The sequence below is a fragment of the Camellia sinensis genome, chromosome 12 (genome assembly GCF_055761805.1).
Source record: "Camellia sinensis isolate YWXY chromosome 12, ASM5576180v1, whole genome shotgun sequence".
In the NCBI taxonomy this organism is placed as follows: domain Eukaryota; kingdom Viridiplantae; phylum Streptophyta; class Magnoliopsida; order Ericales; family Theaceae; genus Camellia; species Camellia sinensis.
Window position 1 is genome coordinate 133,306,156 of NC_138972.1, and position 13,735 is coordinate 133,319,890.

Here is a 13,735-nt window from a genome sequence, read left to right on the forward strand (position 1 = left end):
ATTTTTTACGAAGGAAAAAAATTGGCATTAGGGTCAAATGGAGTTGGGGCACCTAAAGACACAACAAATAGTCACTACAAAAACTAGTCCATAAAAAGTGTGAGTAAAAAAAAATTCACTAAAAGAGATAAAATAGTTGAGGGTTTTGAATAATTTTGTATTGCTTGTTTTTCCTACTTCTCAAAATAGATATATATATATATATATATTTGTTTTTAATGGTTTTTTTTTCCTATTCCATTTGACATAATTTTTATAATGGTTTTTAAGGTGGGTTTTCGACCTTTTTCATGTGAAGCCAAAACGAATAGAAGTTAATAAATAAATAAAAATCCTCAACTTAATTTCAAAAATTAACTAAAATGTGTTTTGGCTAGCGTAACGTCTCTCCAAAGATTCACCAACATTGTGTACACCCCCCTCAAAAAAAAAAAAATCTCAGCCCCCAACCCACGCATCTCTCTCTCGCTATCTCTCATCTCTCTCGACCACTGTTCACGCCGGAGAGAACACCACTTCTCTCTTTCTCTCTCTAGACTGTAGTGTAGTGTTGTTCTATATTTTATACATTTTTCTACAAAAAATGTGGAATCCTCCAAAGACAAATTTTGGGGTTTTGAGCTGTGCTGGAATTTCTTGATATTTTTGCAGGTTTTTTTGGCTATGGAAATGCTAATGGAGTTTCTGGGCAACTCTCTTTCTTGATAGAAAAAAAATGTGAGGTGATTCCCCCCCTCAATCTCTGGTTTATATGTGCAATGATGGTGGCTGCTGTTTCTGGAACAGCTTCAACAACAAACCCTCAAAACCCCAAAACCCCTTCCCAAGATTCAACCCAACAACAACAACAACAACTCAACCCTAGAAGACCTCCATTGTTGCCCTCTGAAAGAGACAACAATGAAGGTCCCAAAAGACCCAAATCAAAGCAAGTCTCTTCTAGATACATGTCCCCTTCTTCTTCAACTCCTAGAAGATACCCTTCTCCTCTAGTTTCCAGAAATTCGACTCCTTTGTCGAATAAGCCCTCTCCGGCGCCGCCGAAGCGGTCTGTTTCAGCGGACCGGAGGCGGCCCGTGGCGGATCTTCATTCGAAACTGGGCAATGTCGGTGAAGTGTCGGCGGCGACGAAGCTTCTGGTGACTTCTACTCGGAGCTTGTCGGTTTCGTTTCAAGGGGAAGCTTTTTCGCTGCCGATTAGCAAGACTAAGGTGGAGAATTCGAAGCCCAATTTGAGCAATGTGAGGAAGGTTACGCCGGAGCGAAAGAGGCCTAGTACTCCTCCTTCTAGAGGTGGAGATCAGTTGGCGAATTTGAAGCCGATTGATCAGCATCGGTGGCCGGGTAGAACCCGGCAACCGAATTCATTGTCCACGAGTTTTGATTTCTCTGAGGATAATTGTAATAATAAAAAGAAGTTGGTTGGATCTGGGAATGTAATTAGGGCTTTGAAGCAATCTATGATTGATGAGGGTAGGAGGGCATCTTTTGATGGAAGATTGAGTCGTGATTTGAGCAATGCTGAATTGTTGAAAGCAATTCAACATGGCCCAGATGGTAGTAACTCAGTGAATGAGTCCTCTGTGGTGAATGATCTTAGTGTGTCTGATACAGATAGTGTTTCTTCTGGTAGTACTACTTCAGGAGTTCAAGAATGTGGTGGGGTTGTGAGGGGGCGAAGCGGGCCTCGTGGGATTGCGGTTTCAGCGAGGTTTTGGCAAGAGACAAACAGTCGGTTGAGGAGGTTGCAGGATCCGGGTTCACCATTGTCTACGAGTCCTGCGAAAATGGTAGTCCCACCTAAGTTTGCGCAATCAAAAAAGTTCCCAAGTGATAGCCCATTGTCGTCCCCACGAACAATGTCATCTCCTGTTAGAGGAAGTATTAGGGCTGCATCACCAAGTAAACTTATGACATCAGTGGGTTCATCACCGTCAAGGGGAACGCTTAGTCCATCTCGGGTCAGAAACTCGATTAGTAGTAATTTTGGTGAGACCCCTTCGGTTCTTAGTTTTGCTGTTGATGTTCGAAGGGGGAAGGTGGGGGAGAATCGCATTCTCGACGCGCACTTTTTAAGACTCTTGTACAATCGGCACTTGCAATGGCGGTTTGTAAATGCTAGGACAGAAGCTACCTTGTTGGTGCAGAAACATAGTGCAGAGGTAAGGTATTTTGAATTATGTTCTATTATTTTAGATGGATTGAATTTGATTTATCATTCTTAATATAATTTATGGCCTGTGTGGATGGGTTCTGTTTAGTTCTTGTTCACCGTATACTTTGTATTCATCATCCTCATTGATGGTATATCCTTGATGTAACTAATGATCATGGTAGAATCATAAGAGATTATTGCAGAATTAACTAGTTTTCTAGTCAAAACCTTGTCATCCCATGTTCTTTGTGCACATTTTACATTCTCACTTGAACATATAATTCCAGGCATAGAAGTGAAGAGGCCTCATTGGTGATTCTTTAACAGCACCTCTATACCCATAACTTTAACGGGCAGTCCGCACTTGTAGGAAGAATAAAACTAAGAAAATTAGATTAACACATTCAAGCAGCTTGCTCATTTTTGTTAATGTTGATCGTACATAGTTGATATAATCAGACTCATAATTCTATCACACTCTTTCAAGCAGAAGAACCTGTTTAGAGCCCTTGGAATTTATTTATTTTTTGATAAATAGAGCCCTTGGAAATTTGAAATCTTGGTTTGAAATTCTTATCTCAGACGTTGGAAAGAAATAAAATGCAGGATAAAAGAAACCTGCAAGATGGAGACAAATGTTCTAGAATTAAACAACTAATTATTATGATGGAAAAGTTTCAAATTTGAGGCAGGTGGGTAAATTATTTACTTAATCAAATTCCTGCAAGCAGAAATGAATTAAATGGGTTCTGATAAATATAAGCACTACACGCAAATTGTGTTTATGAGAAATCATGAGTTAGATTAGAGAAAAGATCTTGTAGTGTTCCTTCTAGGGTGGTCAAGGAATACCTCAACAGTTAGAGAAATGATAGTGTTCCTTCTAGGGTGATCAAGGAATACCTCAATAGTGTACTTGAATTGATGGACAGATCAGCCGACTGCTAGAGAGTTAGAGCAAGCTTTCCAGATGGCTTTAGCCTAATTTTCAACCTAGGATGCTCTATTACCACTAAGAAAGAGTCAATAAACATTGGTCTTTACTCTTTCATTTGTGGAGGACCTATATTCCTTTACTTCAGATCATTCAGTATCCAATTCGCAATGGGCTTACATTAGGGATTTGCATTAAGCATTTTATCTTCTTGCTTTAAGTTTAGGACTGACTGCTTTCCGATTTTTGCCATGTCTTTAAATTTGTGTTCAGCTCTTTGTGGCATGCCTCATATTGAAGATTTGGTTCTATGGTGCATGGTACTTGTTGATTATATTGTTTAAATGATGAAACTAAAGTGGGGCTAAATTTGGAGAAAAACTCTAAAGTTAAAGGGGTTTGTTTAGCATAAGTTGGGATAAAATTGAATACATAACATAATTTTTGTAAAACTAGAAATACAAAAGAAGTAGTGGAGATTGAAGGCCAAAAGATGCCAAGGGTTTGCTGTCTATAAGATTAGGGGTGAAGTTACTCATGGAATGAAAACGGGGTAAATGAATGAGGCTTCCAGTGTATAGCGTGATTGTTGTATACTCCACTCCTGAAGTTAAATTGAAAATTCTATAAAACGACTACAAGATCAACCATGCTTTAAAGATGGACTGCTTGGCTGTTGGAAAATAAAATAAATCAATGGGCATGATCAAAATGTGGATGTTAAGATGTAATATGTGTTAAAGGAGAAAACATAAAATTAAAGATGAATAACTTTGTTAGATGATAGAACTGGTGCCTATTGGAGAATCGAGATATGCAATAAAAATCTACAATTGCATTTGGTGAGAAAGTGTGAGATTGATCACATCTACACTAATTCCAGGGAAAGAGGAAGACCAACTAACCTAGATTGATGTAGTACTAGAAGATATGGTAGCATGTTGTTTTATTGAAGTTATGACCTTACTATAGCGAAATGACATAACAAGGTTCATATACCAACCCCAAAATACTCGGGACAATCTGTTCTTGAGTTTAGTTGAGTTCTTGCAGCCATTGAATGTGTTAACTCAAGTATTCTTGCCCTTACTAATGAAATTCTCGTGGGCTCTTCAACCTCTCTGTCTATTTTCATTCACACTGCAGAGACATTGAGTTGATCATCAGCGAGGGTTAAAGAGTAGAGAGAGTCTCTCCATTATCTGGCAATTCCTCTCATTTGTCAGTTGAGATAACTAGATGTATGCTTGGCGCGTTTCAAAGCTATATTTATATTGTATGCATCAATCTGAAGTAAAAGACATGACTGGAGATACTTCCATCCACGTGCCAATAGGATTTGTGTTCTACAATTCCCATCATGCTACTGAAAATGATGGGGGAGACAAAAACTAAAAACATGAAACTGGATTTGAATCGTGCATGCCTTAGTCCTGTTATTTTCTTCTCAAAGATTGGAGTTCTAATTTACTTAATTAAATCCGCAATTTTTTTTCCCCATCCCTAAATCAGGCTTTTGTAGCTTGGTTATGCTATTTTAATATAGGGTAAATTACAAACACACCCCTTGAGATTTCCTCAAATCACAAATTGCCCCTAAGGTTTCTAATTTCATAACAAATAGGTCCTTTTATTAATAAATTATCAAGTTAATTAATAATTTTTAATAATGTTAAAATTTTATTTCAATTAATAATTTAGATAATTTTATTATTGTATAGGTGAACAGTTAGAAATTTCACTTTTTCAATTAATTCTGTGAAATGAAAAATTCTGACAGGGAGGTATTTCTAATTTTCCAAACCACAGGGGGCAAATTTGTATTTTAAGCAAACCCCAAGGGGTGTTTTTGCAATTTACCCTTAATATATAAGGATTTTGGACATTTTCAAATTTTTTCAGTCCCTTGGCGCCCTTAACAACCCAATTGGAATGAAGTGATGGAGCCTTGTTAAATAGGCTTGGTTGGCTCTACTCTTTTACACCTTGTGGATAAGTCCTGAGTTCCCATTGTTACTAGTATTTCACTGAAACCTTAGTAGTACATTCCAATTTTGCATATCTGTTTAATTGTGTGGTCATTGTTCTTGATGCTTGAACTTGTTTGTACTGTCCACTAAAAAATTTGGTAACCTGGCGTATGTGGATGCTGTGCTAAGATGAGTTACTCTGTTGCTGAAGGATAAAAATAGCATTATGTAGTGTCAATGTTTTTATTAGCTAAAATGGTTTCCTTTGTACCAGAAAAATATGTGGAATGCGTGGATAACAATCTCAGATCTTCGTGATTCAGTCACCAAAAAAAGGCACCGGTTACAGTTGCTGAGGCAAAAGTTGAAGCTAGCCTCCATTCTCAAGGGACAAGTAAGATTTGTTTGTGGCTTCATTCTTTCTGCAATACTGAATCCTGCTGCAACTTATAAGTTGAAAATCTTTGTTTGGCTTTGCAGTATATTTGATCTCCTTGGTATCATTTTTCTGACTTTAGGATTAATATCTAGTCACACGTTTTTGTAAATTGGAAGCGGAAGTTGAATGCATATCACCCTCGTTTACTTAAGAAAGATTAGAGTTGCATAATGAGTCCATCGCTGGTTTAGGTTGTAAATTAGGTTCAACTCTTACAAAAATATATTTTACAATGCACAAGACACGAGTTTCAAATTTTAGTGACAAAAAATTCTTTACTAGGTCTACATTATAATAAGTTATGTCATAACTTGATTTCATTAGCTATAAATTGAATTAAGTAGGCTTAGGATATTGTTAATATGGGAAAGCTATAAAAAATTTGGGTAAGCCTTTAAATAATGTTAAGGGAGCGATGACATGGGTACTGTGTTCTTTTATTTGGCAAATAGGACCCTATTTTTGTTTAATTTCATAATGTGTTAAAAAAAATTTTACTCGAAAAGTACTGGACTGGAATGCTTAGCTATATTCATAGGAGAAGTTCAGTCCCAAAACAAACATTTACGCTGTGTTTGGTTGGGGGATTTGGGGAGGGATTTGAAAAGGGAAAGGGAAAAGGTGTGTGAAACTATGTGAAATGTAGGTATATTTTTTTCACATTTCACCTTCCTTTTCCATTTTCCTTTCCAAATCCCTTCTCAAATCCCTCAACCAAACACAGCATTAAGAAATTCAGTGCACTAGAACAAAATTGTTTCTGGTTCTTGCCTTCTTTTCAAATGTTTGAAGCATTGGCTTTTATGGTGAGAATCTTCTACAGTTTCTGTGCATTTATCTGAGGGGTGCATTGTTCTCTTTGACATGCATTAGGCTTTGTGTAAATATAATTCCAGGTTCTCTGTATGGCTGTAAGCTTATTAATCAATTGAAAATTAAATATAAATTACTAAGAAATTCTGTTTGAACTGTGATTCTACACTTTTGCTGGTAAATGAAGTCTGATGTGCACTTGGATTAAAAAAAAAAAAAAATTGAACAAAAATTGAACAAAAATTGAATGTCTTTTAATTGAGGTCTTCATTACAATTATTAGACTACATTATTACTTCAGGATTTTCAAATTGGGTGTTAGTTGGATATATTCCTTCCATTAGATTACTGTAATCTTGTTTGAAAAGTCACTCTAGTAAAGATAGAAGCAGAAAGAGGAAGAACAAAGGATAAGAATGAAAAAGGAAAAAGAGATACTTTATAAGATCTTGGTTGAGAAGTCACTTCCAGAAAGCTAGGAAGAGTAGAGGAAGAACAAAGAATGAGAATGAAAATGAAAGAGGAACAGCAAAGAATAAGAATGAAAAAGTAAAAGGAAAATCAACAAGCATACTGATAAGTGTAGAATCACAGGGCTAGCCAGCAGTTCTCGGGAATTCACACATTCAAAAGTTATTGAGCAGTTATGATATGCGATGCTTGGTTAGAGTTTTTGTTAGAATTTACCATAATTCACATCCACCTACCACCTCCACTACACTTCACCTACCACCTCCACTACCACCTTCACCTACTCCCAAATCATATCCTATATAAACAGCATCTCAACATTTGTAAATAACACAACAATCTTGTAATCAATCAATAATACAGTATTTTTTTAACTTGGTATCAGAGCAAGGTTAAGAACCTAGTCATTCTGCTTTACCGGCGGGCGGCAACTTCGCCTTGGCCGCCCGCCGGATCTCTACACATACCTTGGTTCCGTTGCCGGGACAGACGCGGTGGCGAAGGCTTTCGTGGTTGTCTTCAGCATCATCTTCAGGTGCAAGATGAGAAGATATAGAGGTGAAGTGCACATCTTCAGCTCCTGTTTTGTGATTGAAAAGATCTGCCAGTGGAACCATCCCAAATCCATAGTAATCATCTATTTGAACAGAGCGAAGCAATAAGACTTTTTGCTGCGAGGTACTGTTCAACACCGAAGAAATCTGGATTAAGCTCTACAGGAGCTGAAGCTAGAACCCATCCAGCTTCATCTCTCTCTGTGTCTTGCTTTGAAGCAAGGATCGAATGGCAGCAACAGCCTCACCTTTGTGCTCCCGTAACGTTCTTTCAGCCACCTTCTTGTCCAGCTCTAGTTCATTTGCAATTATGTCAACATCAGCTGCATTGATCTTAACTGCAGCCAATTCTTTCTCCCTCAATCTCATAGCATTCAAATCAGCTTCCTTTGCTGCACCAATCGACGCCATAGCCTCTTGAACGCGAGTGGAATCGAGCTGACGATCTTCGACATGGTCGGTGAGCTTGTCGAGGGCTTTGCTCTGCTGCTGCAAGTCCTTCGAGTCCACTACTCTCTCGATTCTTTCGTGAGACAGAAAAGATAAATAAAAAACAAATAAATAAAAAAAAAAAAAAGACAGCTCATCCTGTCCAACCCACCAACTTAGCCTTTTCTTTTTTTTTGTCCCCCACTCCAACTTTCTTTTACTTTATCTATATATATATATATTTATTTTGCTCCACATTTTCCCGAAGCTCACCCTGTCCAACTCACCAACTTAGCCCTTTCTTTTTTGTCCCCCACTCAAACTTTCTTTTACTTTATCTATATATATATATTTATTTTGCTCTATATTTTCCAGTGTGTTCCCCTTTCTTTTATTTTTATCTATATATTTACATATTTTTTTATTTCCCTCCACATCCGAGCCCACAGATTCCACCACCTCTTCTTTTTTCAACTATTTATTTTATTTTATTTCATTTCCCACACTGATGTTTTTTTTTTTTCATATAATCCATCTACTAATTTTTTTTTTATGTATTTTCTTTATCCCTTGTTTTCTTTCATTTTCTTTTTATTTTCAAACAAAAAAAAAAAAAAAAAAAAACACAGACGAAGACGACCTGCACACCAAATTCCTTTTATTCATATCGGGATCAACCCCGATCCACATTTTACACAAAAAAAAAAAAAAAAAAAAAAAAAAAAAAAAAAAAACAACAACAACAACAAAAATACACAAAACATCACAACAACAACAGCTTTGTTTTCTTTTCTGCAGCCGGCCACCCACCGACCTATTCTGCCGCCGGTCTCTTCTTTTTGCCTCCGTCCTGAGCGGGCCTTGACGGTGTTGCCTCCATGCTTCCTAGACTACCAAGCAAGTTGCCTCCCCCCTGCTCCTCCACTGCAGCATATGGCGGACCTCCAAATCGCCACATCACGGTGGCCTTCCGCTTCAGCTCCTTATTTTCTGCTTTCAGCACACTTATCTCTGCTCGCGCATCCTTATACATGCGTTGGAGCAGAGCCAGCTGGGAGGTTAACTGCTGCACCTCATTTGTCCTACTCTGCAGCCGGTTCGACAAGTTTGTGACCGCCGTCATGCTTTCCACACATACCTTCAAAGTATACTGATTGGCCTCCACATCCGACAGCACTGCCATTCTTTGCTCCACAGACCGCATCGGAAAGTTCAACGGAGTATACCCAGCGGTGTTTGGTTGAGGTTCCAGTGCCACCGCACCAGTTATTTCTCTTGTGGGCTCGTTCAGTTCTGGAAAGAGCGTGAGCAGGTTCTGCGTAGCTGGACGGGAAGAAGAGGCCATGTTTTTGGGTTGCTAAGTGTTTCAGCGAAATAGCAATTTCAGACTGGTAATGTTCGGCAGGGTTGGTGACAGAATGGCAACAAAGTGTTCCACAGTTTCTCTCTCCGCAGAGGCAGAGTTTTTTAAGCGAAGGGTTGGTTTCAGAGGTTTCAGACTGGTATGCCTCAGCCTCAGCCTTCGTCTTGGTTAAATAGCCGAGGCAGCCACGCGTATCGCGCGCCTCTTGCCGCCCGACAATCTGGCACGCCTTTTCATGGCACATTTTTTGATAAAGTGGACACGCCTTTTGATGGCACGCCTTTTGATGGCACGCCTTTTTGAAAAATTGAGCGCACCTTTTGAGGATGCGATTTTTTAAGGGTCCGACAAGACTCTATAAACTGTCCCGACATTTGATACCGGTTAGCTTTTTTAAGGGTCCGACAAGACTCTGTAAACTGTCCCGACATTGATTCCGGTTAGCTCCTTTATGGGTCCGACAAGATTCTGTAAACTGTCCCGACATTGATTCCGGTTAGCTCCTTTAAGGGTCCGACAAGACTCCATAAACTGTCTTCTACAAACGGTCCGACATGACCCCATAAACTGTCTTCTACAACGGTCCGACATGACCCCATAAACTGTCTTCTACAACGGTCCGACATGACCCCATAAACTGTCTTCTCCAACGGTCCGACATGACCCCATAAACTGTCTTCTACAACGGTCCGACATGACCCCATAAACTGTCTTCTACAACGGTCCGACATGACCCCATAAACTGTCTTCTACATCGGTCTGACACCACCATACAGTGTCCTCTACAACGTTATGACACCCCATACAGTGTTTTCACCAACGGTCTGACACGACCATACAGTGTCTCCTATCCTTTTTTATTTTTATGTATTTTCTTGTTTTGTTACTCTCTCCAAACTCAAGTTGGTTAGTTTCTATCCTCCTTGAGTTTGCGGGGGGCTGTTAGAATTTACCATAATTCACATCCACCTACCACCTCCACTACACTTCACCTACCACCTCCACTACCACCTTCACCTACTCCCAAATCATATCCTATATAAACAGCATCTCAACATTTGTAAATAACACAACAATCTTGTAATCAATCAATAATACAGTATTTTTTTAACTGTTTTCCAAAAACTCTTTTCAGAAATTCTACTTTATTATTTTTCGTGTTTTTTTGTTTTTACTGCATTTTTTAATATTTTAAGCAATTTTTTTTACTTTTTAGACATACCTAACATAAATATACCTAAAAAGTAAAAAAATTGTGAAAGAAATCTTTTAAAAATTCACTAAATATCAAAAATACAAAAAAAATACGAGAATTCAGTACATTTTTTTGTATTTTTATGTATTTATTAATTTTTAAAAATATTTTTTCACAAATTTTATACTTTTTAGATACATCTAAATAAGGTGCATCTAAAAAAGTAAAAAAAATGTTTAAAATTTTAAAAATATTCACTAAAAACAAAAAAACACGAAAATCAAAAAACTCAGTTTTCAAAAAACTTAATTCAAAAAACTCAAACCAGACACACTGAATACTTTTTCATATGTTAAAAACATGAATGTTTGCTTCCTTACAGTTGCTAATTCTAGTTGACTGAAGTTTAGGTTTTGGTATTACTCCTATACTTTGTTAAGTTTTCCTACCAACTAACTCTCCTCAACCCTGCTGTGAGCAGGAGCCCTTGTGCACTGTGTATGACTTCTTGTTTTTTTATTTGTTTATTGTCCATCAAAAAGTTTGAATAGAGTAGGTAAAGAGAATTCTCCAACATCATTTTGTCCTTGGATGAGCCTTATATTGACATTATATGACCAATAAATTTGTACTGAAAAAAAAAAGAATCATCAGGTAAGGCTTGCCTTAGTGTCCCTGGTGGCACAAAGTCATGGAAACAACCTCATCAAAAATAGGAGTAAGACTGTGTAAATCTTACTCTCTCAATACCTCACTTTAGCGGGGGTCTCTTGTATTGGGTCGTCCTTTTTTGTTAATAAAAAGAACCATCTGATGGGAAGCCTTCCTTCTATTGCAATTTGTGTATTTGTTTTAGTTATTTAACATAATAGGCATTTGGTATTGAGATGGTCGGTCATGGGCATTGGGAAGATGGTAGGAACTTCAATGACCAAGGATCGCTGGAGACTGAGGAAGAGAGAACCAAGGCAGCCTTAGACAAAAAGAGGGTGATAGTGAGTGATCTGAGTCAATAGAGTTACGGAAGATGATAACAAGAGTTGTGTTGTGTTTAAAGTGCGTGGATACTCCTTTTTATAAGCTTCAAGACTGTTCGAGGTCAACACCCCTATGGACGGTTGGCCATTTCTCCTTGGCTCAACAGAGAAGATGTGTATCAGGCCTATCATTGCTTCGGATGATTCAAACCTTGGAGGCTGTATTATGGGAGTTGCAGAGTAGGTATGATATGACGTATGTGGTTATGATACATTTTCAAGGTGCCAGGTGTTGGGTCAATGCTCCTCTGTCTCTAAGACCAGTCAAGGAGAAGTTGTTTCCCCTTGGGGAGCAAGCTAAACAATCCTGACAAGCCTTTGATCCTAGCATCCAATCCATAATTCTCCAATGATCCTGAGTAGTGTTGATTGGATGCCTAAGCCCTTCTCTACAATAGGTACCTGATACCTCTGCTCTGTTGAGCCAAGGAAAGCTGGCCTCCTGTCCACAATCTTCCAATGATCCTAAGTAATAGATGCCTAGGTCTTGCTACCAGCCTAGGGCCCTAGGATGTCAGGGGGCTGAATGCATGGGAGAGTCATGGCAACCCCACCATCCTGCCACCCCCAAACCCTTGCCCCCACCATGCAGCCATTGTAACACTACGACTGTAAAAACCTTCCCATCATAGAGAGAAAAGAGTTGTTGGTGCAGTCTCAATCTTGATTTGCCGGAAGAGAAGATGCAAATCTAATCCTTTCACAGCTTGCACTAACTCAACAGGACAGTCACACCATTGTTAGGGACTTGGATCAAACCCTCAACATCTTGATTGGATTCGGCCAGCGTCAAATTCACAGAAATTGGTCCTTCCCTTGCCCTATCAAATCTTCCAGCTACGGTGGCCCAATTAGTGATTTTTCTTAAAAAATGATCCTGTGTGGCTTTGGTGTCCAATGGGGGATAATGGGCTGTGGATGGGGGTAGGATAGGAGGCAGTGGGGAAAGGGGATGTGACAGCGAACTAGGAAACAAGAACCACAAGGATTCTGTTTTGGAGACGCAAGAAATCGCTTATCAAAGGACATTTGTTTGAAGGTCCATGACTGTTTCAAATGGTGAACACATCGGTCATGAACAATGCATAAAATAAAACAAAACAGTAAGTCAAACATTCAAATGGGCAATACATTGGGAAAAGGTTTTGAAAACAAAAGACCCTGTGCATTTGAACAGTACACCTCGCATTCAAATGTGTAAAGTACTGTTTCAAACCTAATTTCAAAACAGGCCATTGCACTATGTCCAAAAACTAAATATATTTGGTCCTAAGGTCAAGTCCATTAGTTTATTAGGCGATAGTCTAACACTAAACTATCTAAGGTCATGAACTTAACAATAACAAGCCCAAATAGGCTAAGTTAGATAAAACTTTCTAAATGATGCTAATGCAATGCATGAGTTCACAGAGTGTAGAGTCCGTGTATCTGATCAAAGCTTGCACATGAAGTCTTTCATCTCTAAATCTTCACTATGAACATGTTCAACACTAAACTAAGCAAAAATTAAAATTTATAGACTCAATATTTGGAAACCAACACAAAAATGACTAAGAGGTAACTAGACATTTTTCTTCACATCTTCTCTAAAAGTGACCTTATTAAGATCATCTTATAATGCATGTCTTCTTTCCATGAATTGATTGCTATTGTTTTTTATATTCATATAAAAACATTACACATTGAAGTTGGTGGTTGGATGCTCCATGTTGCATTTATAAGCACCCCTTTTTAACAATGGAAGAGTCAAATCAATACCTTGCATAGTGAAATTGATAGAGTTGAAGTGATGTAGGGCGAGTAGGGATTACTTTCCTACAAGTAGTAAGCCTGGTTTAAGTATACTGGCAGCAGCAACAATAGATTTATAAGGCTGTATTTGGTGGGATTTTGTGGCTGCAAAAGTATTTTAAAAAAATAGGAGTTTAAGGGTTTGTAAAAATATAGGATTTTGGGAATGGAAATACAAGTGTTTAGGGGATGGGGGGATGTTGGGTGGCTGTTCTAAACACTGTGAATAGTGAAGTAAACAATAACCTTGCTAGAGAGAGAGAGAGAGAGAGAGAGAGAGAGATGCTTCACCCTCACAAGGGATAAGCCAATCACACAAACACTATCTCAAATTTTCATAATAATAACTCTTCTCCTCAATCATTGAGATTACACATATATTTATAGACTAAAGACTCTCCTAATTCTATAAGGACTATGGCCCTGTTTGGTAGAGCTGTGGGAAAGTGCTTATAGCTTATGCCTAAACAGCTTATAGCTTATAACTATGAACATAAGTTGATTTCTGACTTATAAATTAAGCATCTCCTGCCCCACTCAAAGAATAAGCTGATTTCTAACTTCCAAAAAGTTATAAGCTATAA

At 38.3% G+C, this 13,735-nt stretch overlaps 1 protein-coding gene across 1 annotated transcript in view; it reads left to right on the plus strand.

The window, feature by feature from the left end:
* Window positions 1–342: 342 nt before the first annotated feature.
* Window positions 343–13,735, plus strand: part of QWRF2 (QWRF motif protein (DUF566)) — a 28,579-nt gene continuing 15,186 nt past the window's right edge. Inside the window, exons 1-2 of the mRNA XM_028267835.2 lie at window positions 343–2,162; window positions 5,334–5,453. Coding sequence (XP_028123636.2) covers window positions 759–2,162; window positions 5,334–5,453 — 1,524 coding nt within the window. The 5' untranslated portion in view covers window positions 343–758. The remainder of the gene's footprint in view (window positions 2,163–5,333; window positions 5,454–13,735) is intronic.